This window comes from Oryx dammah, unplaced genomic scaffold (genome assembly GCF_014754425.2).
Source record: "Oryx dammah isolate SB20612 unplaced genomic scaffold, SCBI_Odam_1.1 HiC_scaffold_29, whole genome shotgun sequence".
Classification (NCBI taxonomy): domain Eukaryota; kingdom Metazoa; phylum Chordata; class Mammalia; order Artiodactyla; family Bovidae; genus Oryx; species Oryx dammah.
In genome coordinates this window covers 11,067,032-11,090,685 of record NW_024070213.1, presented here as the reverse complement: position 1 = coordinate 11,090,685, position 23,654 = coordinate 11,067,032, and the positions used below count along the sequence as shown (strand labels likewise).

The 23,654-nt window shown below is 53.3% G+C and overlaps 1 protein-coding gene across 2 annotated transcripts; it reads right to left on the bottom strand.

Moving 5' to 3' along the window:
- Positions 1–293: 293 nt before the first annotated feature.
- Positions 294–22,727, bottom strand: ADA2 (adenosine deaminase 2). Of its 2 annotated transcripts, none has more exons than XM_040233648.1 (10): positions 22,664–22,727; positions 19,796–20,122; positions 18,079–18,304; positions 16,546–16,756; positions 6,793–6,920; positions 5,411–5,501; positions 4,754–4,862; positions 1,893–2,050; positions 1,236–1,438; positions 294–1,033 (listed from the first exon to the last, which is right to left on the bottom strand). In XM_040233648.1, the coding sequence occupies exons 1-10, from the start codon at positions 22,716–22,718 to the stop codon at positions 934–936; spliced, it is 1,608 nt and encodes a 535-aa protein (XP_040089582.1). In that variant the 5' UTR covers positions 22,719–22,727; the 3' UTR covers positions 294–933. The 2 variants fall into 2 exon arrangements, with proteins under 2 accessions (XP_040089582.1, XP_040089583.1); XM_040233649.1 differs by having other exon boundaries at positions 294–506.
- Positions 22,728–23,654: the final 927 nt, after the last annotated feature.

Genomic DNA, 23,654 nt, shown 5'->3' with positions numbered 1-23,654 from the left:
ATCAAAAGGTTTTCGAGAATATCTGACTCCCTCTGGGAACCAGCCTGTGGTTGAGGAACCCAGTCAGCAGGCTGTCCAGCATCAGGAGCCTGAGCCCAGGGGTAGGTCCTGTGGGCTCCATGCAGGGGATGGGGGATAAGAAGAAGACTCACATTGCTGGGCCTTGTAAGGAAGGCATTGGTTCTCCTTCATACCCAGGGCCCAGCAAAGCCAGGCTGGCTCTTTGCCCTCTTTCTCCCAAGGGCTGGGCTGGGAGACGATCTGACCCAGCTCAGCACGACAGGGCACAGGCATTCTTGCAACACAACATTTATTGAGGGCCAACCAGGCAAGGAGCAGGCTGGACTCCTGGCTCATAGTGGATGTGAACTGGCCACGAGTGCCTGTGCAGCTGAAGGTCTAGGGGAGGGAGGCCGTGCAGAAACAAATCCACAATGACACATCCGGTGAAGTCAGGAGGGAGCGAGCAAGGTGCCCCAAGGGACAAGTCTTTCTGAGACTAGGACCTGAAACAAACCCTGAGGGTGACAGAAGGCAGCAGACGGAAGTGGGGAGAAACAGCATTCCCAGCAGAGAGAGGCAGGAGGGGCCCAAGGCCAGAGGCCAGTGTGCTCGGGCGCCTGGGGTGGGATGACATTGGAGAGACCCTGTTCACAGGATGCTGGGAGCCCGGTGGGGGCTTGGTGGAGGAGGCGAGTTCTAAGTGCTCTGAATTGTCACAGTGGAGTACCCTGGTTTAATTCAACTCGAAACAGTCACTGGTCTGGGGAAAATGAGCTGGAGAGGGCAAAGAGAAGAGGGAGATGAGTTAGGGGCTCATGTGAGTCAGGCCAGAGTCACAGCAGCCTGATGGACAAACGGAGGTGACTTCCCTGGATTCTGGACCACTGGGAGGAGGGAAGCAGAGGTGGAGGGTGACAGACAGCCGTCCCCTCACTTGGGGCCCCTGGCCAGCCCAGCTACAAACTTCTGCCACCTCTCCTCCCAGGCCTCCATGGCAGACTTCTTCTTGGTCTCCGACAGGGCGCTGTACCTGTGGTGGGGGCAGGATGCCCAGGTCAGCCTGGGGAGGGGGCAGAAGGGGACCTCGGGTGTTGGCAGGGCTCCATGTCCCCAGTCCAAAAGCAGTAACGGCATAAGAGGCAGAGAAGCTCACGGGAACCTTCTGGACCTCTGCCCACACCTCAGAGCAGTGGACTCAGGCGGTGGTGGAGTGGATCACGCGGCAGGCTCACCTGATGGAGTTGATGGCCAGCTGTTTGAGCGTCCTCAGGTCGGCCGACATCCCGCCGATGCCCACGAAGGCCTCGTAGAAATCGTAGGACAGGCCTCTGGCCCCGAAGGCGGAGGGGTCGTCTGAGCTGATCACCATGGGGTACCCAGCGGCCATCATGACGGCAGCCGGGTGGTTTCTCAGATCGGACACCAGCTTCAGGACCTGCTCGGGCAGAGACAAGCGTGGATCCTTGAGGAGTCGTCACGAGGGAGGTGAGACCGTGAGCAGGATCAGGCCCTTCTCTCCCTGTGACTGTTCCGGGCATCAGGACAACTCTGGGCAAAGTCCTTTGCAGGAAGAGCCAGTCCTACTCAAACATCTGGTCTCCCCTGGCCCAGCTTGAGCCGCTGTCCTGAGCGCAGAGCCCCGAGGAGCCATGTAGCAGTGGGGGACCCCACATTCCCCGCTGCGTGCCCCCCAGGGCATCTTTAGCTCTGTCTACAGCTTTGCCCATGGTCCTGTCCCACTGGGGACCCTCGTTACCGGGAACATTTTAGGCAAAGGCCATTCCTAAAAAACCTCATGAATGCTAGTGAAAGAGACAGAGAGTGGAAGGACACGGAGAACAAGGGTGTCACGGAGCAACCACAGGGAGGGAGGCTGGGGAGGCCGGTACCTGGTTGGAGATGGGACAGACTTCGATGGGGATGTCCTTCTTCCAGGCTTCAGCCAAGACTGCCGGGTGCTTGCTCAAAGCAAACCCATGGCCGATCCGGGTCGAGTTCAGTATCACAGCATCCAGAAGATTTCTGTCTACGGGAGTTCCCTCCCAATCTGGGAATAGAGAGGGGTCTTCAGTAGAATGAATAGGACACCAGACCTTCAGCAGGTGAAGGGCCCAGAGTTCCCAGGCAGGAAAAGGAAGAGAAATGAACATTAACACAAATTTGCACACACTTTTCCTTCTGACAACACTGCAGCAGGCGGTACAGCCCGCCTGTGTGTACCTATGTATGTGTGTATGTGTATAACAGGTGAGGAAGCGGAAACCCACACAGGCTTTATAGGCTAAGGGAAGGTCCTCACGTAGAGAGTAGAAAAAGTGGGCTTCAAGTCTTGGTCTGCTCGACCCATAGTCTGTATTCTTTTTTTTTTTTTTTTCGGCCGAGCCAGGTGGCACGCGAGATCTCCGTTCCCTAATCAAGGATCAAACCTGCAGTGGAAGCACAGACCCCCACAACCACTGGACCACCAGGGAATTCCCTGCCCCTGTTTTCCCCATATTCTTTCTTTCCATCTTACGTTTGTTTCTAGAAACTGTTCTCTTGGAATTTTATGTGTAAGATCTTTACAGTGGGCTGCAGACTGTCACTGTAACGACTTGCATTATCTGCACTTACTTTAACAAAACTCCTGGGACAACCCATGGCAAGGTAGCCATGGCCAGCAGGAACAAGCCACCCCACTGGACCTTCCCGCTGGCAGGGCCTCCTGGTTAGGGGTGAGAAGACCGTTCTGACTCTGCCAGCCTTCCCAGCAGCCTGGGACGGGGTGGAGGGCTCATGCAGTTCCCGCTCCCCTCCCATTCAGGGAGTTGCCCTGGAGGAAACAGCTGTTTTTTTTGGCTTCATTGGATGTGGTCACACCCGGATGTGACTTCACTATCTGTGACTAAATGGGGAGAGACCCCAGGCCCAGGAGGACGGCAAGGTTGATTACGGTGAACAATCACGGCAGACCTGAAAGCCAGGTCTACAGGGTGTGTGGGCCCCATTACTGGACACCGAAAGCCTCCTAACTGACCCACACGTGAAATGTGAAAATTCCATGTTTCTCTTGGGAACGAAGCCCAAGAATTCCCAATGCTGGTAAGAGCACGTGCTTTAGAAGAATTTTCACTGGTTTCCTAACACTTTCTTTTCAAAGATGTTTTCCTTTTTTTTTTAAAGGTGCATGCTGGGGCACTCACTCATGTCTGACTCTGCAACCTCACGGACTGTAACCCACCAGGCTCCTCGGTCCGTGGGATTCTCCAGGCAAGAATACCGGAGCTGGCTGCCATGCCTTCCTCTAGAGGATCTTCCCTACCCAGGAATCAAACACTGGTTCTCCTGCATTGCCGGTGGATTTTTTACCTACTAAGCCACCTGGATTTTGTTCAGTCGCTCAGTTGTGTCCGACTCTTTGCGACCTCCATGGATTGCAGTACGCCAGGCTTCCCTGTCCTTCACTATCTCCTGGACTTTGCTCAAACTCATGTCCATTGAGTCAGTGATGCCATCCAACCATCACATCCTCTGTTACCCCCTTCTCTTCCTATCCTCAATCTTTCCCAGTTTCAGAGTCTTTTCCAATGAGTCCACTCTTCACATCAGACAGCCAAAGTATTGGAGCCTCCTGGGAAGCCCATTAAATATTCAAGTCCTGGCAAAATCTTCTCCTAGGACCATGTCATGGCATTGAGTTTATTTCAGAGATGACTGTGGTTTCCCAGCCAAACCTCAGGGCCTTCAAGGGTAACAACTGCAACGTCCCCTGCCTGCCCTGACCCATCCCAGCTTCCCATCGCCCACAAACCCTTCTTTACATCTCCTAGAACAGCTTTGATCTCAATTGGCTGCAAATGGACTTGAAATGTCCAGAAAAAGAGATAAATGTGCGGGAACCCTTGCTTTGGAGCCGCTGTGAGATGCCAGGTTTCAGCCTGGCTGTGAAATCCTGACTCTGCCCTTGGCTCCTTGGTCCTCTCAGGTGGCTGGAGCCTCGGATGCTCTGAGGGGTGCAGTGCAGCAGTTCTAAGCCCCCCAAATCTTCCCCGAGATCTGACTTTGCAGCCGTGACCTGCTGCTTCTGCTGAGGGTTTACATGTTTTGAGGAGCATCTGGAGGCTGAGCAATGACCAGTGAGCCCACGGACAGAGCTTTGAGGGACAGAGACCTGGCTGGGCAGATGGCAGTTCAGAAGCAAGGGCAGCCAGGCTGCTTGAGCAGAGCTGGGCCCCCTCACCCTGGTGGGTGCAGACTAAGGTCCCCTACCTCAGCCCGATGGACGTGGACAGGCAGCAACCCCTCAGCCTGGTGGGGGTGGACAGTGCCTCCCAGTCACAGAACTGGCCTGCTGGTCCCTCTCCCCCAAACTCCCACGGTGTGACTTTGCTCATGAGTCCACCTTGAAAGCAGGGTTTGCTCTATGAAATTGACATCATCAGAAAGGGTTCCCAGCTCCTTCTTGTGCACCAGTCACCCTGTTTGGCTGGAGCCTCGGGCTCCTCGCCTGGAGGCTGGGGTGGGGTGCCCTCCTGGCAGGACCAGGTGAGAGCCCTGAGTAAGGTGTGTGAAGCGCAGCTGCCCCGGCACCACCATGCCCCCTTCTCTGGGTGCTGCTATCAGCATAGACTCAACAATGTGCGTGAAGCAGCCACGCGCCGTGAGCCGCCGTGGGGCTGTGACTCCACCGGCCGGGGTCCTATCTGCTGCCTCGGAGATGTTGAGGGGGCCCTGCCCATCAGCCCTGTGCCCGGCGGTGTCGCAAGCTCACCAGTCTCTCCCGCGTGGAAGAAGTAAGGCAGATGAACGCCCCGAGAGGCTGGAATCATCAAAGCCTCCCTGTAGTCATACAGGGTGTTGCCCGTGTCCTCGCGCCCCACCTGCAGGAAAGAGCAGGCACATGGGGTGCCTGCCGGCCCCCTGCCTCACCTTGCTGGAGTGCCCTGGACCTGCCACCACTGCCAAGGCCTCTGCCACAGCCATAAAGAGAGACCAGTAGCAGGGGAAGAAAGAGAGCTGTGTGGCCCTGATATAACCACCCGCCTTATCTGGGGGAGGCTGGCCTGTGAGCAGCCCCCAAGGACCCCAGGAGGACACTCTGGTCCAGAGAAAACAAGCCTTTGAGATCCACTCCAGGGCCCCAGTGGGTCTGAGAGCAAGAGCGTGAGCTCTCTTGGGTAAGATGTACAGACACACCTCAACTTCCAGACACCCGCCCTGGGCTGTGGGTTGAAGAGCCAGGTGTCATGCCCAGTGTGGAGACCAGGGAGTGGGGCAGCCCCTCCTCGTGGCCCTTCCTGTTCGGGAATTACCCTTTCCTGCCTTCTTCTGACCTCTTCTGCTCTCCCTTCACCCCCCAAGACCCCAAGGGAGGGTCTCAACGGTGCCTCCCAGTCTTTCCCTGGGAGCTTCGTGCTGTGCCCATTACCAGGTCAAACCCCGCCACTATCCCAGGGAACTTGACTCGAAGATCCATGGCTGTCTGGATGGATTTCTTGATGAGGGACTCGTTTTTGGTTCTGCGGGAGAGACAGAGAGAAACACGGGCATCAGCTCCCAAGTGGACGGTCGACCACATCCAGGGCTCCCAGCTGCCATGTCTCAAACCCTCGGCACAACTGCACATGACCCTGCTCCATCCAGGCTGCTGAGTCCCTTTTAAACACAGAAATTTTGCCCAAATCCACTCCTGCCGAGGACTCTGGCTGCTCCAGAGAGACCCAAGTCTCAGGAAAGCCAGTGGGATAGGGGCCCACAGGGCAAGTTTTACTCGTCTGCATTTGGATGAAGAAAAGTGGCCGTGATCGAAACCTGCCCTGCGTCCCTGAGAGATGGTCCTGGAAGCGTCCAGCTCTCTGCTCTCTGGGCACCTGTGAAACGCCATGGCCACCTGGTCCCTGTGGGGCACCCGGGCCTGGCCCCTGATTCAGTCAAAAAGGCCAGAGTGCTCCGGAAACCAGATGACCAGGCTGCCTCCTCTCCCCGAAAGCTCTCTCCTTTCCAGCCCAGGGCAGGGACCAGGCAAGAGCATCGCCACAGGAGCACCAAGAGAAAAGGTGCAGGCCCTTGATGGGGGAAGGTGTTGGCCCACCCACTCTGATCCCTAGCTCTGCGCCCCCAACACCTGCCCGTCCCTCCCTGCACTCGCGGCAGCTGGCACTGAAGCCCTGCCCTGGAGCTCCTGCCACTACCCCCCAGGGAGCCTTCACCATCCACTATGGCCAGCTCCACTCTGGCCCACCAGCTCCAGCAGCCCCAGGTCTCGCCAGGAGGGGAGGGGCTCCAGGGAAGTCTGATTGCCCTCCCACCTCCCATGGCTTAGCAAGTAGGGTGCCTGTCCCTCCCCAGCCCTCTCGCTGGACATGGCACAGTCTATCCAGACTGACTGCCCCTCAACAAGAGGGAGACTCTTTCTTGGCAAAGTCAGGTGAATTCCTATAGGCTTTCTGCTCTTGCTTGGAGCAAGGGTGGGTCTGCCTTCGCAGTGTGTGAGCATGCCATAGAGATGGGGCTGTTGTGAGGCAGAACCCAGCCACAGATTGAAACAAAATCATCGGAACATGCAGGGAAAAACACTAACCCCATAACTGACCACCCAGGCCAGGGTGGGTCACATCGTGGAATTCCATGGCACATGGAGCCCGTGGTGCTTGGACCCTGGGCGGTGGGCTGGGGGGTCTCTGCCCCTGGCCACAGCCTCCCTGCCCCTCCTCACCTCTTTCTCCTCCTGCCCCATCCCCTCCCATCCCCATGGCTTTGCCCACAGCCCATCTTCTCAGTTCCTCCAGGCTCAGCTTCACTCACTCTCACCTGTTTTCCGAAAAAATGAGTTTGATTCCAATAAACCCAGGATGCGTTTTTGCAAAATTATGAGCCACTTCTTCATAAGTCCTCACCAACCACTCTTGGCTGTAGACTGTCCCATCCAGTTCATACACCTGTGAGGGAAGCAGGGTCCCAGCCAGATGTCAGAGGTGAGCAAGGCAGAACTCCATTCCCAACTGCCAACAATCTCCAAAGCCTGGTTGACGGCCTCTGAGGTTGACCAGAAGTCCCAGCCCTGAATGGTATGATATTCTTGGTGCTGTGAGGCTGGGATGTCTGTTTCTCATTCAGGCCTGGCTAGAACAGTGCCTGGCAAGCAGTCGGTACTCAGGAAGAATTTGTGCACCACATGAGCAGCAGGCCAGCTGAGGCCAGGATGCCAGCCAGAAAGAGTGCTCTGAGGACCCTCTTCATCTCCCCACTCTCCCACCCACAGGCAGGGGACCCTGAGGTAGTGAAGCCACTAGGGACACCAAGGTGACATGGCCAGGGGCAGAGTGGGAAGATCCAGGGATGCATGGTAGGTTTGACAGAGTAAAAAAAACACAGTAGAGGAGAGCAGGCTTTTTTTTGCTTCTCCAACTCTGGGGGTCCTGAAGGGTATTAGAATGTGCCACCCCCAAACCTGTCACTTTTTACAGGACTGTTTTGAGCTAAAGGCAAATAAGAAGCACAAAGGCAAACAGATCTCCGTGCCCGCCCGTCTGCCTCAGAGCAGGACGTATATTTCTGTCCGGAAGACACCGCCTTCCAGCTCCTATTCCAGAAGGAGAGACACCCATCCTCACCAGCAGAGACAGAAACTGGGCACCAAGCTGGGTCTGAACAAACCTGAGAAAACAGCCCCTATCTTCTATTAGTTCCCCCATACACTGACCATCCCACAAGTTGCTACTCCTAGAAGCCAAACCCCCTTTCCTTCGTCTTTCTGCTTCTCCACAATTTATCACCGTTTGTTAAAATAGTGTATAAGAACCTGGCCTACCCACTTCTTTGTGTCTTCATTGCTTTTCCATGAAGGTGTCCATGCACATAAAGTTAAAACATTAGCATCAAATAAAATTGCTATACCTTTCCTCCTGTTAATGTGGCTTTTGCAAGTTTAATTTGCAGTCCCCAAGAACGGAACATTGTGGAGTGACTAAGCCCGAAGCCCGAATGCCTAGAGCCTGTGCTCTGCAACGAGAAACCACCGCAGTGAGAAGCCCCTGCACTGCAACTAGAGAGTGGCTCCCACTCTCAGCAGCTAGAGAAAAGCCCAGCAACAAAGACCCAGCACTGCCAAAACTAAATAAACAAATACAATTTCTTAAAGCGAAGTGATTTAGTAAAAGGGTTAAAAAAAGAAAAATGTTGGCCTCTGGGACTTTCCTGGCAGTCTAGTGGTTAAGATGTCTTCCAATGCAGAGAGTGAAGGGATGATCTATCCCTGGTCAGGGAGCTAAGATCCCACATGCCTCGGGGCCCCAAAATGAAACCAAAACATAAAACAGAAACAATGTTGAAACAAATTCAATTAAAGCTTTAAAAAATGGTCCACATTAAAAACAAACAAACAAACATTGGATTCAATTCATATTATCTCAAGCCTTAACTATAGTTTAATTGAGGAACTGTAAATTTGTGGGGAAGTTATTCAAACTACATACAACTTTCATAAACCAGTGTAAGATTACGAATTTCTACTGTCTATGATATCATGGAATTAGAGAATATGAAGCTGAAGGAACAAAGGGACATTTGGGATCAGAGTTGCTCGAGGTCACACAATCTGCTTGTGTCACACCAGAAACTATGGCTCAGACGTTCGATTGGCAGACACAGGCAGCTTTCACCTGGACAGCCTGACTCTCTGAACAAGCACCGATGGAGCGTCTCCTGTTCGCCAGGCATTGCACTGTCAGCTGGGTCTCATTTTAGAGACAAGAACCCTCCTGGCTCAGGCGGTAAAGAATCTGCCTGCAGTGCAGGAGATCCGAATTCGATCCCTAGAATTCAGCAATGGCGTGAAACATGGTCACTACAAGAAATTGTATTTATTATTGGTGGTGCTGTGTTCTTGTTGCTGCACGGGCATTTCTCTAGCTGCTGAGAGTGGGAGCCACTCTCTAGTTGCGGCGCAGGGGCTTCTCAGGGTGGTGGCTTCTCTTGTTGCAGAGCACAGGCTCTAGGGATCAGAAGGGATCGAAAATTTGAATCCCTAGGGTCCAGAAGATCTTCTGGAGGAGGAAATGACAACCCACTCCAGTATTCTTGCCGGAGAATCCCATGGACAGAGGAGCCTAGCGGGCTACAGTCCATGGAGTTGCAAACAGTCGGACATGACCGCAGAGACTTAGTACACACACTCCCCTAGTACACATTTTAGAGATGAGGATTTTGAGGTTTAGAAAGGATAAGAAACTCGAACCTGCTCCCAGGCTGGAGTGAGGGGTGGGGATGGCAGAGTTTACCTGGAGGCATGGTGGGGGGTGGTCTCAAAGTCTCCAGCCACCCAGGGAGAAGAACATGCCTGGGTCTTACCCTGGGTTAATTAAATCAGATTCCCTGGGGTAGAAACTGGTTTTTTAAAACCTTGCCCAGGTGAGTCTCCTGTATCTTGGGCCTCTAGGTTTCACAGTCTTGTGAGGAGCACAGTCACAGAATAACATCGTAGAAAGTGCTCAGGATTCCCCAGAGCAGCAGCAATGACATGAAACACCGTCATTACTGCAAAAGCCAGGTGGAGTTCCTAGGGAAGGAGTCTGCTGAGAATCCAGGACAAAACCCAGGGGGTGGATAGGGGGAGCGCTAGGACCGCTGGTCACACCACTGACAGCATCCAAGGTGTCTGGGAACGACCATCCTGGGCTCCCAGGCATGTCCCCTCAACCGCAAGACCGCCCACGGGTCAGGGCCGAGGATAAACCCCTGGGAGCTCCGCTCGGAAGGCTGACCCGATCCAGTCGGAGCCTCCAGTTCCGGCTGTGGGGGCAGGGATGGGGCCCAGGGAGATCAGACCCGCCTAGCAACTGTTGCTAAGGACGAGTGGCCTTTGTGATGGGGCATTAGTGACACAATAGGAGGCTGGGCCGGCGGCCCGGTCCATCAGACTTCGTCCCAGGCCCTGAATTAGCCCCACGAGCAGGGAGGGCAGGCCGGGGCTCAGCAGAGAATTCCAGGGCAGACGTCTGGGTTGGCAATGTGCTGATGGCTCCCCTACTCTGGGGAATGGGGGCGTCAGCCCGAGACTCTCCACAGCAAGGGGCCTTTGTTCCAGGGTCAGGCCAGAACCACGGGCAGATCCCATGCCCCTGGGCCTCCACCTTCTAGGAATCCTGGCTGGATCCGGAGGGGGTGGGGAGAGAGGGGAGCTGGGCGGCTCCTCAGGGGATACCCCGAGCCAGTTGTCCCCAGGGGGCGTGGCAAGAGGGGGAGGGGTGAAGAAGCCGACCCTCCATGCAATTCCTCAGCAACTTCCCCCATGCCCTCCACAGGCTTAGACCCTCTCTCCCCGCCCCCTCAGGGCCCAAGGCCCCTCCCTGTGTGGAGGCCTCCCTCCCACTCCCTACTCTGAGAAAGCCCGGCAGGATGTGACCACAGGAAGCCACCCCCGGGCCGGACCCCCTCAGGGAGCATCTCTTGAGATGCCTTGTGGACCCGCAAGTCTCAAAGCCCAGTCCCTGCTCACTGCCCACATGGCCTGGGCCAGGCCCCTCGATCCTTCCCCGCCTCATTCCCACGGTGGTAACGTGCAGGTTGTGAGGCTCAGATGAGATGAAGCGCTTGGAAAAGGTCTCAGAGTGTGATCTGGGTCAGACAGCCTGAATCAGAACCTCAGGGTGGGGGCAGGGGTGGCTGGCTAATTAAATGGGCTGCTTCCTGGCCCCACTCAAGACCTCAGATTTGGGATCCTGGGAGGTCGGGGGCCAAAGAGCGCCTCCAGATTAGTCCCATGTACACCCCCCACTACTCCTGAGTGTGATGACCACTCCTGGGGTCAGGGGAGGTGGTCTGGAATGACTCATAGTCCAACTAGGGCTCCAGAGCTGGGAGGAAGCCAGTTCCAGGAAGGGGGAGGGGGAGGCGGGGCTTGAGCCAGACTCCGGAGGAGATGGAGTGGAGGTGGGGAGCCGCGGCTAGCGGAAGAGGGGGTTTCAGGGCACACTGGGCATGATGGTTCTGGGAGCTGCCCTGTCCGCCCCGCACAGGCCAGCCCTAGGCCAGCTCACCTCTTTGCAAAATTCTTCTCCTAGTGGAAGGTGGACTGGACTCTCTCTTTTCTGTTGAAAGGAGCATTTGTATTTATTGACTCTGTTCACAAGGGTGGCAAAGGTTCTCCTGGGGGCAAGGTCAGTCCCACTCCCACTTCCCAAGAATCAGAAATAGGAACAAAAGTCTGTACTGAGCATTAAACCATCAAACACCAGATTCTGGTAGAGATGTCCACCCTCACCTGGGATGACCTGGAGGAGGATGAACATTCCCAAGGGAAAGGGGGCCAGTCCAGGATGCACAGGAGAGAAGAGATCTGGAGCATGGGGGAGGGGCCCTGACTGGAATGATTGGTTCTCAGGGCAGGATCAGCCTCCATGACAGGGCCTGCCAACTCAGCCAGTCACACTAGGGCAATGGAGTCCCTTTAGGGATCCCACCCAAGATTTAAAAATTTATCAGATTCTGAAGGAGAAAAATATCAGATAGTTTGGCTTCAGTAGAAGTTAAGATTTGCCTTCAGACTTCCCTGGTGGTCCAGTAGTTGAGAATCCACCTGCCAATGCAGGAGACATGGGTTCGATCCCTGGTTGGGGAAGACTTTATGCTCCATGGGGCAACTAAGACCTGTGCCACAGCTACTGGGCCCAAACTCTAGAGGTCGTGCAATAAGAGAACCCACCATGAAAAAAAAAAAGAGAACCCACCATGATGAGAGGTGCTTGCACTGCAAATTAGAAGGTAGCAACTGCTCACCACACCTAGAGAAAGCCCACTTGTGGCAACAAAGACGTAGCATAGCCAAAAATAAATAAATTTAAAAATTTTTTAAAGATTTGCCTTCAACCCAAGGCAATAGAAATAAAAATAAATAGTACCTAATCCAACTTACAAGGTTTTCACAGCAAAGTAAACCATTAAAAAACTGAAAAGTCAGCCTATGGAACGGGAGAAACTATTTGCAAATGATGAAATAGACAAGGGTTTAATTTCCAAAATATGCAAATGGCTCATACAATCCAGCAAGAAAAAAACTATAGAAAAATAAGCAGATGACCTTAATAGACATTTCCCCAAAGAAGACATACAGATGGCCAGCAGGCACATGAAAAGATGCTCAACATCACTCGTTATTAGAGAAATGCAAATGAAAACCACAGTGAGGTTCACTTCACACCAGTCAGAAAGGCTGTCACTAAAAAGTCTGCAAATAATAAACACTGGAGAGGACATGGAGAAAAGGGAATCTTCCTATACTATTGGTGGGAATGCAAGTTGGTACAGCCTCTATGGAGAACAGCATGGAGGTTCCTCAAAAAACTGAACACAGAGCTACCATATGATCCTACAATCCCATTCTTGGGCAAATATCCAGACAAAACTAATTCAGAAAGATACATACACCCCTATGCTCATAGCAGCATTATTTACAATTGCCCTGATTGGAAGAAACCTAAATGCCCATCGACAGATGAATGGATAAAGAAGATGTGGGGTATATATACGATGGAATATTGCTCAGCTGTTAAAAAGAATGAAATGCCATTTGCAGCACATGGATATAACTAGAGATTAGCATACTAAGTGAAGTAAGTCAGAAAGAGAAATATCAAATGATATCACTCAGATGTAGAATCTAAAATATGACCCAAATGAACCTATCTACAAAACTGAAGCAGACACACAGACACAGAGATGAGACTTGTGGTTGCTAAGGAGGCTTGGGAAGAGCGAAAGGCTGGGGCTTTGGGATTAGCAGGTGTAAACTATTATATATAGGACGGATAAACAACAAGATCCTACTGTATAGTACAGGGACCTATATTCAATCTCCTAGGATAACCTATGGTGGAAATGAGTATTTAAAACAGAATGTATGTGTGTAAAATGCAGTCACTTCACTGTACAACAGAGACCAGAACAATACTGTAAACCAACTATATTTCCATTTAAAAGAAACAGATTTGCCTTCCAGAGAGAATTTACCAATCAGGAGGCCTACGTGTCTGGTCTAATTGACAATTTTCTCTGAATACTGTATTCTGACTTTCTTGTGTATACATCTGTCACTCACGACCTTGGTCAATGTACGTCAGTCGCTGGAGTCTTTTCACTTCTGGGTGTACAAACAGTAGAATTTCTGAGCCTACAACGACTATGGCATTTGGTAACAAAACTGAAATACTGCCCTTGGAGTCAGTCCCCGAGCCCTTAGTTTACTCAGTGATTTGGGTGAATGGGCAGACAGTCTGGAAACTGTCAGCTGTTCCCATCAAACACTCGCTCCAACATTCTGACCTTTATAACCTCATCTACCCTCGCACCCCTAGTCAGCTCCACTAGTGGTTTTGGTGTCGCAACTCATGGGGCCCCAGCTTTGAGGAGTTGGGGGAACTTCCCTCCACTCGTCTTTGCAAAAGGCTTTAGGTCCCTGGCCAGGGATCCAGCCCAGAGACCCAAGCCTTCCTGTCAATCTTTAACTTGGTTAAACAGCCTCTCTTGCCCCTGGTGATCGTGGGTCGGCTTACTGGCTATCATCTCTGCATTCTGGCTTTTAAATTTCTCCAAACTGGGGTAAAGAGGGGGGAGGACTTGTTTGGGGCCCTTTCATGTTAGGAAAACTGGTAGGAGGTCCCTTTAGCCCACCCAACCTTAGGGAGTGCTGTATCAAAACCTGTTTTAATCCCATCAATGTCCACTGTTCTCATCCCATTTCTTAACAACCATCTGAAGTTTCCCCCGCTGCTGTGACCAGTCCTGTGGTTCTCCCAGCCCCGTGACCCTTTACAATTGTCCACCTTGTTGGGAACAGTCCATAACAGCTCCCCTCTTCCCCTTTCCTTTCTCCAGGGCCCTTCTTCCCACTGGCTTGCTAATTAACAGAACGTCTTTCTCAGCATCTGAAAGACCCATTCCATTCTGCTTCTCAAACCATTCCATTTGTCTGAGTTAAGGTTACATTTCTTTGTATCCACCTTTTGGTCTTAACATTGGTACCAATAAGACAGGTGTTTACAAAGAGAGGTCACTAAAAAAAATCTACCAATTTAGATGTTTTTCCAGTTCAAAGTGTCCATCGTGGACAGGAGGATCTTAACACCAACACACACCAATCAGGCTTTCTGTGGCTTAGCCGTGAACAAGAGGTGTCACGGGAGAGGGCAAAGAACATGGCCGCACCAGATTCAGAGAGTTCGCTCCCCCAAGGTGGTCTGAAAAAGCAAAGACTGTAGTGAAGGCTGAGATGACAGAGTCCCCCGTGGATGGAGACCCCTTGTGATAAGGCCTCCTGGGAGCCGGCACGATTATGTGCTTCCAGCAGTGACAGCCCAGAATCCCACTGGATCCGACTGGCCACCAAATGCCCTGGTGCCTGCACCTTCTGGATGGCAGGACCAGGGCGAGTTTTCTCACTGGTCCTGAGGCTAAACTCTCAAAACAGAAAGAGAAAAAAGGAAAAGGCATCATGCCAAAGGTTTTCCTCCTTATGACACAACAGACAGAGACACAGGAAAAAAGACACCATCTCTGGGAGGAAAAGGATTAACAAGCCCAGAGCTCTACCAACTTCACCGGCCCAGAGGCTCTAAGCCCCAGGAACCAGCTCCACAAATATTTTCTCCTGCTGACCTAATTTTAGAAACTAGAAAAAAGACTCTTACTACTCCTGCTTCCAAAAGCCCTGCAGGCAGAGATCCGGGGACTGACTGATGGATAAGGGTTCTCACCTTCTGCCAGGGTTTCTGAACTGGCAGCCTGGGGCCACCTAGGCAACTGGCCAGCTGTCAAGGAGGGTGGAGGGTGGAGGGCAGGTGGGGGTGGAGACTGGGGGGACAGGGTAGATGGGGAGTAGAGGTGGCATTTCCCTCTACCCTTCTAGGTTCTTCTGACTGGTCTAAGAATTAAGCCGACATGAGACAGATTAACAGGAGAAAATTAAGCACAAGCTTCATAACACCTGTACGTGGGAGAGATCCAGGAAGAGGGAGCCACTCACCCAAATGGCTAAAGCCCTCGCCTTAAATACCGTCTTCAGCTCAAGACAAAGAGGGTGTTGGGGGTGGGAGTTTGGGACTTCAAAGGGGAAGAAGGCAATTCACGGGGTGATAAACAGCAAGTGTTTGGTGAACGCAGGGACAAGGGACAGAGAAGACTCTGGTCTCAGGCCCTGAGGTCTCTGTACCACACCTGCCGTATTCTCTGCAGAGACTGGTAACAGCTCTATTCTGGGAATGGGCCCTTCATCTAGGCTCTTTAAGAACTTAGAGGAGGACCTCCCTGGTGGTGCAGTGGATAAGACTCTACTTGTCACCGCAGAAGACATGGGTCTCTCCTCCCTGGTCTGGGAAGAGCCCATATGCCGTGAAGCAACTAAGTCCATCCATCACAACTCCTGAGCCTCTGCCCTAGAGCCCAGGAGCTCCAGCCACTGAAGCCTGCACACCTACAGCCTGTGTCCACAGCGAGAGAAGCCACCGCAGCGAGAAGCCCTCACACCACAGTGAAAGATCGCTTCTGTTCACCGCAACTGGAGAAAAACCTGGCCAGCAACAAAGACCCAGCGCAACCAAAAATGGGTAAATAAATAAAAGTGATATTGTTTACTTAGAAGGAAGGTCAAAAGCTCTTCCTGAGTCCTATGGGCCTTGACTATTTCTGCTCAAAATAACCCATAGGCCGAGGGACAACTTGAGGGTGAGCCGCTCCCCTGCACTACAAAGCATTCACACTCCTGTGAGTCCCCCAGAGGGAGTCAGTCAGTACCTAGGACACCCCAACCCCACCTCCCCCCAGAAGTCCTCTTCAAAGACCCACCAGGAGCATCCTCTCTCGGCTGTACTTGGCTCCCCTGGGCTCCTCATGGGACGCCCACCCTGCCCCCAGCCTGGAGCCCGAGACCCCTCAGCAAAGCTGAGGTCAGTGCAGCTCATGTACCTGAGACTCTGTCACCCTTTTCCACTGGCCGACATGCAAGGTCCTACTCAGTGATTTTTTTTTTAATACTTTAACACTTTGGGATATTTGGGGGCTCCTCTTAATCTTTTCCATTCCTTTCCCTTTGACCTTCCTTCCTCAAAGTCAAATCAGACATCTCTATTGCCCACAGAAGAGACCGACCCCCAGGGACTTCCCAGCCCCCACTCTACACGCAGCCAGGCCCGTGTACCAGCTGGCTCAGCATCCCTGCACTGAGGCCACCACCCTGCAGCGCACTTTGACAGGAAAGCAGACGGTCGAGGACATCCAGGCTCGAGGCACTGCCCAGAGTCCAGGGCTAGGTGTCCAGGCACCAGCAGGCCCCGAGTGTCTGGGGGCGCTGGGACGTGGGGGTCATGGGGGAAGGGAGGTGACGGGCAGTGAGGGCCGGCCCAGCGCGTTCCAGGGCTCCACGTTCACACGGCCCCTGGTCAGGCAGCAGACCCCTGGGAGTGAAGCTGGTGCTTGGTGCTGCGGGGCACCAGGGTGGGGAGCCAGTGTCCCCCTGTCACTCTGCAGGGTGACAGCAGAGCCTGGCCCAAGCAGAGGTGAGCAGAGATGGCTCACCGGGTACAGCGAGGCTCTGATCTCCAGGTAGAGCACGTTGTCCTGGTAGAACTCCTCCAGGCCCTGGGACAGGTAGTCCCGGAACACCGGTGCGTAGCTCACCAGGCCACTCAGCACAAAGAAGATGGTCTTGAACTTGGCCCAGATCGCATCCTGGTTTGTGTAAGTCACGTGGGGGTTCTCGGTCATCAGAGTGAAATTTCTCAGCAGGCTGTCAGGACATAGAGGATCAGGGGAGGCTTGCCACAGGCCGTCACCCTGGCCCTGCAAGACCCTTGCCCTGACACCCTGATGGAGGCCCTCCACCCCAGGACCTGCACTTGCTTCCCAGGAGACAGCAGGCAGGACACACACCCCCTAGCCAGGCCCACCTGCTGCCTTCCACCTCTTAGCCAGGCTGACCCCACAGAACGAATATCCCAGGTCAAGCTCTCCTTGGAGGGTGTCGTGCACTGAATTGCATCCCCCAAATTCATATGTTGAACCCGAATCCCCAGTGTAACTGTGTTTGGAGATGGGGCCTTTCAGGAGGTGGTGGTGGCGGCTTCCCAAGTGGCTCAGTGGTAAAGAATCTGCCTGACACTCTAGGAGACACGGCAGTCGAGGGTTCGATCCCTGGGTTGGGAAGATCCCCTGGAGAAGGAAATGGCAACCCACTCCAGTATTCTTGCCCAGAGACTCCCATGGACAGAGGAGCCTGGCGGGCTGGAGTCCATGGGGTCGCACAGAGTCGGACATGACTGTGTGACTAAACCACCAGCACCAAGCGCAGAGACCTGCACGAACAGGGCCAGCATCCTAGACCCTAGGGTTGCATAGAGAGTGAGAAGACGGCTGGCCACCAGCCCAGGATGGAGGCCTCAGAGAAACCTGCCCACACCTTGATTTCAGAGTTTCAGCTCCAAGAACTGTGAGAAAATACATTTCTCTCCTTTAAGTCACTGTCACTGGCGTCCCACTGGGGCGGCCCCAGCAAGCTCACCCCCAAGGTCTGATGGAAATGACTGTGGGCTTGGCAGCCCAAGACACGGGTCACTTCCCTGTTCAGCCATTTGTTCACCAGCTGTGTGGCCTTGGGCAACCTCCTTACCCAGGCTGAGCAGCATTTTCTTACTCATAAAGGAAACAGTTCCAGAAAGCCCTCTGTAGATGGTTCTCTGATTAGAACAGATATGATAGTAATTCTTTATAGGTCTGTTAGGAAGATGCTGCTTATGTTTTCAGGCTATCTCATCCACCTGGGACCCTCTCGGCTCTGGGAATGGGGAATTTCCTTGTCTCTACCCTTGCTGAGGGTCCAGACACAGCAGCAGTGTTGCTGATAAAATTGGGTCTACACGTACCAGGAGCTTGCCTTGGATGGGAAAGGTGTGGAACGCTATGGTGAAGCAAAGCATCCCGTCCAGTTAAGAGAAAAAGCCTGCTGTTTTTTTTTAAGGTCAGTGTTTCTAGAAAGGTCCCTCGCACAGGGACACCACACGCCACCCCCACCTGTGCAGGTGCGAGACAAGCTCTTCGCAAACCAAGACCCACCTGTTGTCAAAGTCCGAGACGTTGTGCAGCCCCTTTCGAAACTTCTCCAGCAAAACCCACTGGGCACATTCTGCCGGCTTCGGGGTTGGGGGAGTAGGATGAGAAAATCTGAATTGCAGGGTCCCCCTCCGGGTGAAGCAAAAATAGCAGTGGGGCCTGTATGTGGCATTTTTCACCAGCCAGTCCGGGCTGGTGATGCTGAAGTCGTGGACGTGAAGTGCGGCCCCTGAGTGGGAGAGTGGGTGGGCAGGGTTTCTACAGGGTGAAGTTCCTGGGAACCCAGAGCCCTTTCCCTCTGCGGCTCAGAGCTGGCCCCAGCCTCCTGGATCCCTGATCCCCTCCCTCACCAGGAGGGGCCCTGGGTGGTCTCATTCAAGAGGCAGCAGACAGGCTCAGAGTTAGAAGACCGGCTTCCAGCTCCTGTCAGGAGCATGACCTCCAAACAAGTCCTCAAGTGGCCCAGCGCTATGTGAGGGGGTTTAAGAAGAGGAGCTCCTAGCCTGTCTGCCCAGGATCCTCGAGTCCCCCATCTGGTTCCCCATCACTCCATCCGTTGCCTGCTGGCTCCCTGCTTCCTGCCAGCATCGAGCAGCTTCCTCCAGACCTCACCCCAACTCGAGGCTCAGTGTCCACCTCCTCTGCTCTCTGGCCTTGATGCTCACCTCATGACAAGCGTCACACTGTATGAGCTCTGCCATGTTCCCTCCCTAAACAGTGAGGCAACCTTACCGACCTCACAGTTTTTACATTTTTTAACCTCTACAATACAAAAAAAAGTACAGAAAAGTCCTTACAAGCTGCAAACTGCAATTTATGTGTGTGCGTTTTACTATTCACAGTGATGATGCATTTCTGTAGTAGTCTCAGCTACAAATTGGCACTTTCCATCTACCTCTACAAGGATTAAATTGTGCACTGCTGCGGCTGTTGCCCTTCAACACCCCTGAAAGGAGTTCAGGGTGAAGAGCAGAAAAGAGCCCCTCTGTGCTCTAGGAAAAACTGGCTGGACAGTTTTCTGATAGTTGGATATTTTCAGGAGATGAGCTTATGAACCCACTTCTTGCATCTCCTCATATCTAGAAAAGCACTGAAATCCTTCATGGTGACATCTGCTCCTCATGACTAGAAGTAATCTACACACGACTAGCAGAAACCTGCAAAAAAATGTGTGCTTTATTGCAGGAGCTCCCCTTCACCAAAATCGCATATGTACTAACTGCCCCCCTCCCCCACAGCCACCTCTTTGGAGCGTTCCTTAGAATTATCTGAGATGCTATAGTCTTCATTTGGCCCCCAATAAAACTTAACTCACAACTCTCAGGTTGTGCATTCTTCCCCAGTGGATGGTTGCAATGAACTATGAGAAATGTGTTTGTCTAGGATGTATCCTATTTGGTAACTTGGCCCCTGGAAAGATTAGAAGAGCATATGAAAGGAAGGATGAGGTTCTTGTGGGGGACAACTTGCAGGCCCACCAGGGATGCCCGGTGACACCCAGGCCCTCTCCCTGTCTGTCTGACACTGAGTCCCCTCAGAGCCGGGGTTTTGGTTTCCAGGATGGACAGAAGTCATGTGGACCCCTGCCCCCTGCCCACCAGTGAGAAAGAGCACACAGGGCCCCCATGGAGTTTGCACTCCACTAGAAGAGAAACCGCCAGCTGCAATTTAGTTCCTCCAAGTCCCCAGGGCCCCAGAACCCTCCCCTCCAGGCCCCTACCTTTAGGCATCTTCTTCAGGATGTTAAACACCTCGCTTTTCTCAATGAGGCTCTTGGCCTGGAAGAAGTGCATGCTGGGCAGGACGCTCCCCGTACCCAGGGCCTCATGCATCTCGGCCTCCTTGAGGGCCCTGAGCCTCTGGTTGGCCAGCTCCTCCTCCCGCGTCAGCACCAACTGCCCCCCTACCCGCATCATCTTCTCTCTCGTCAACAGCTGGTTTCGCGTTTCATCTCTGGACATGGACGTGGCCGGGCAGAAAGAAGACACGACCACGGCCAGCAGCAGGGAGGGCAGGGCCAGCCCCCCCGACATTGAGGCTAGGATGCCTGGAAGAGGAGATCACTCAGCTGTAGACTTGAGGTGGGGAGGGGGCAGAAAAGTACAGATCTAAGTGTTGAAGCCGGAGGACGTTCAATAGATTACCAGGAGGCAGCATACAAAAAATTCTTCTCCAAGACCCCGGAGAAGAGACCCCTGAAGACACACAAGGACAGTATCCCCACACAAACACTTGTCATGAAGCTCCCAGATGGGAGCTCATCCTTAATGAGCCCTGCTCACATTCAGAGGAAGACACCATAGACTGTTTGGGTTTTACTTTCAAGTATAACCCTGGTGGCTCAGCTGTAAAGAGTCTGCCTGCAGTGCAGGAGACCCTGGTTCAATCCCTGGGTCAGGAAGATCCCCTAGAGAAGGGAAGAGTAGCCCACTCCAGTATTCTGGCCTGGAGAATGCCATGGAATGTACAGTCCATGGGGTCGCAAAGAGTCAGACACAACTGAGTGATTTTCACTTAGTAACCAGAGAGCAGGAGGTCGCGAGGCTTATGAAGAAAGCCCACAACATGAGAAAGGAACTAAAAAAAATAGCACAGAGAAGGAACTAGCACAGAAAAATGAAAGGAAGTCCAGAAGAACCACAGTTACCCTCCTTACAGGAACGAGTACGCATGCGTCTACGAAGCAGGCAAAGCACGGAGTGAAAAATACACAAAACAGGAAAGAGCTTTCAGAAATTAAAAGCATGAGTGCTGAAATGTAAAGTGTTTACCAGCAGTATTAAAAGATGGAACTGAAGAGAAGATTTTAGAAAGCAGGACAAAACAGGAGCGAAGAAAAGGAAGAGAATATTCGGTTCAGGAAACCCAACACCCCAAAAAACAGACATTTCAGAAGGAAAAAGAAAGAATAGATGGGAGGAAAAAGGGAATAAATAATATAAGAAACTGTCCCAGGGGCTCCCCTGGCAGCCTAGTGGTTAAGTCTTCGCTTCCCAATGGAGGGGTTGCAGGTTCAATCCCTGGTCGGGGAGCTCAGATCCCACATGCTGCATAGCCAAACAACCAGAACATACAACAGAAAGAGTATTGTAACAAAGTCAATAAAGACCTTGAAAAAATATTTAAAAAAAGAGAAAGAAATCGTCCCAGAACTGAAGATCTGCCCCGCTGGGTGTGCAAGACTTGCTGAGCTGGAAGCACAGTCACCCAACAGCGACATCTCAGAAGCTGAGCACTGAAGCCTCCGGCAGCTCCCAAAGAGAAGCTGGCCCGGGTGGCCAGTGCGGGGGGGCTTGTGAGCAGAATCAAGGAGCTTCCCGGTCGGGTCTGCTGGCAGCCCCTGACCTGGGCTGACTCCTGGAACCACATAAATGTGAAATTCCTAATGCATACTTGAAGGTATGCTCCTTTCTCCCAGGAAGTATTGAGGCTGTAAATGAGGAGACCCCAGGCCCAGCCCTAAATGAGCACGTCCTGGTGAGACGTTGGGCTCGTCGCTTCATGTCTGTGGGCCTGTCTCCTCACTTGCGGCAAGGGTGAACTGGGTGAAATCAGTGCTTCTCAAAGTGGGAATCGTGTGTCAACCTTGTTCATGTGGAATAAAACAATTATAAGAAGCCATGCCCTCCATGCAGGGGGCCTGGGTTCAATCCCTGGTCAGGGAACTAGATACCACAGGCTGCAAGTGAGAATGTGCATGCCGCAACTAAAGAACTGAGAGTTCAAATGCAGCAGTCAAGACCCCGGGCGCCGCAGCTACGACCAGAGGCAGCCAGACAAATTAATTAATTAATTAATTTTTTTTTTAATTGAAAGTTTGATCATCATCAGGACACCTTGTCCAAGATCCTTCCCGGGGCCGTCTTTCAACTATTCTAGGTGTTTATTCAGTGGTTATATCAGACTCCAGCGTGGCAGGGCTGGACCTCAAGTCTGAGAGTGAGGCTTTGGGAAAATCCCTGCTTCTTCACTGGGTCCTCAGATCTCTCCCCAGGTGACAGTGTTTGCCGAACCTGAAGTCTCCAGGCAGGGGACAGTGACGCTGCCCCTCACACACCCCTCCCCATCACAGAGCCGTCTTATCCCACCCATGTCCTCCACCTAGGACCCCACCCCTCATCCGCTCTCCCCCAGTGACATTAAACAGGAGCCATCACCCCCAAATCTCCCACTCCGTCCTCCCCATGGACCCCACAGCATCCATGCGGCCAGCACCCAGGGCTCCTCCCAGCCGGCCAGACGGAAGTGTGTCCGGCGCTGGTCAGGAGCAGCCCAACGAAGCGGGACGAAAAGTCATCGCATCCAGGTGCTCACTCGTCTCCTCCCTCTGGGGCCTGGCACTTACGCTTTTAGAAGAAGGCGCAGAAAAATGCTACAAAAACAGCTTGTTCGCAGACTCAGAAAGGAACTTGTCCATCCGTGAGCCTGAGTCACGAACTGGGGCCTTGGCAAGTGGCGCAACCCAGCTGCCCCGCCTCTCCCACCCCCAGGATCACCCCAAGGGCAGGCCTCTACCCCGATGAGTCCCTAGTGCCCCCAACCACCTACATGCTTCGGCCCCGGGCCCCACCCAAGGGACCCCAGTTACCTTGGGACAGCTCCAGAGACAAGTAACTGTGGGTTCCGTTCCCACAAAGGCCCATTGGAAGCCGGAGCTCACTGTCTTTCACTTCCCTGGGGCAGGGTTTCACTTCCCTGCAGCCTGGGGGTGGGGTGTGGCCTGCTGCATCTGTGTGTGCACACATGTGTTTCTATGTGTGTGTGAGCATCCATGTGAGAGCCACACAGGTGTGTGCTATGTATGTGTGTCAGCGTGCAGGGGGGTCATGCTCATTTGTGGGTGGGGTATGAGCGGCTGTGCCCCCAGGCTGGAGGCACTCGAACTGGCTCAGAGAAGTTGGGAATTGTTCCTCCTCAGAAATATGGGGTGAAGCATGGGCCAACCCAGTGGACAGTGGGTGAAAAAGTAGAAGCGACAAAAGGTAGATGTTTGGGAATTCCCCTGTGGCCCAAAGGTTGGGACTCACGCTTTTACTGCCGAGGGCCTGGGTTCAGTCCCTGGTTGGGGAACTAGGATCCCACAGATCTCCAATGCAGCCAAAAAAATAAATAAAAAGTCAATGCTTTCAGAGGAATCACGGGTGTGGGGGCAGGACAGCGGAGGATGGGGGTGGGAGGTAAAGGGGCTGTGAGGAATGGAGGTGGGAAGGGGCACCCTTTCAGGGAGGAGGGCAGAGTGGACACAGCACCAAGGCTGCAGCCAAGCCTAGATCCTCACCAGCCTGAACACTCACAGCCTTGTGGCCTCGGCAGGTTATTTCAAGGCTCTGCAATCGGTTTCCTGGGCTGAGACGGGAGGCTGTAGGAACAGTGCTGCGCGGGGTGCCTGGGGTCCGAGGGGAGGCCTGTGACGGGCCGGGTGCCCCATGTGTTCCCGAGAGTGCCAGGGTCACTGTTGCCAGGGACTGCTTGGAGTGCTGCAGTTCCAAGGCTCTGCAGCAGGAGAACCCTCTGCGGGCAGCGGCCCAGGGGAAGTTCCCAGCTCAGACCAGACCGCCCAAGGCTCTTTCATGCAGGTG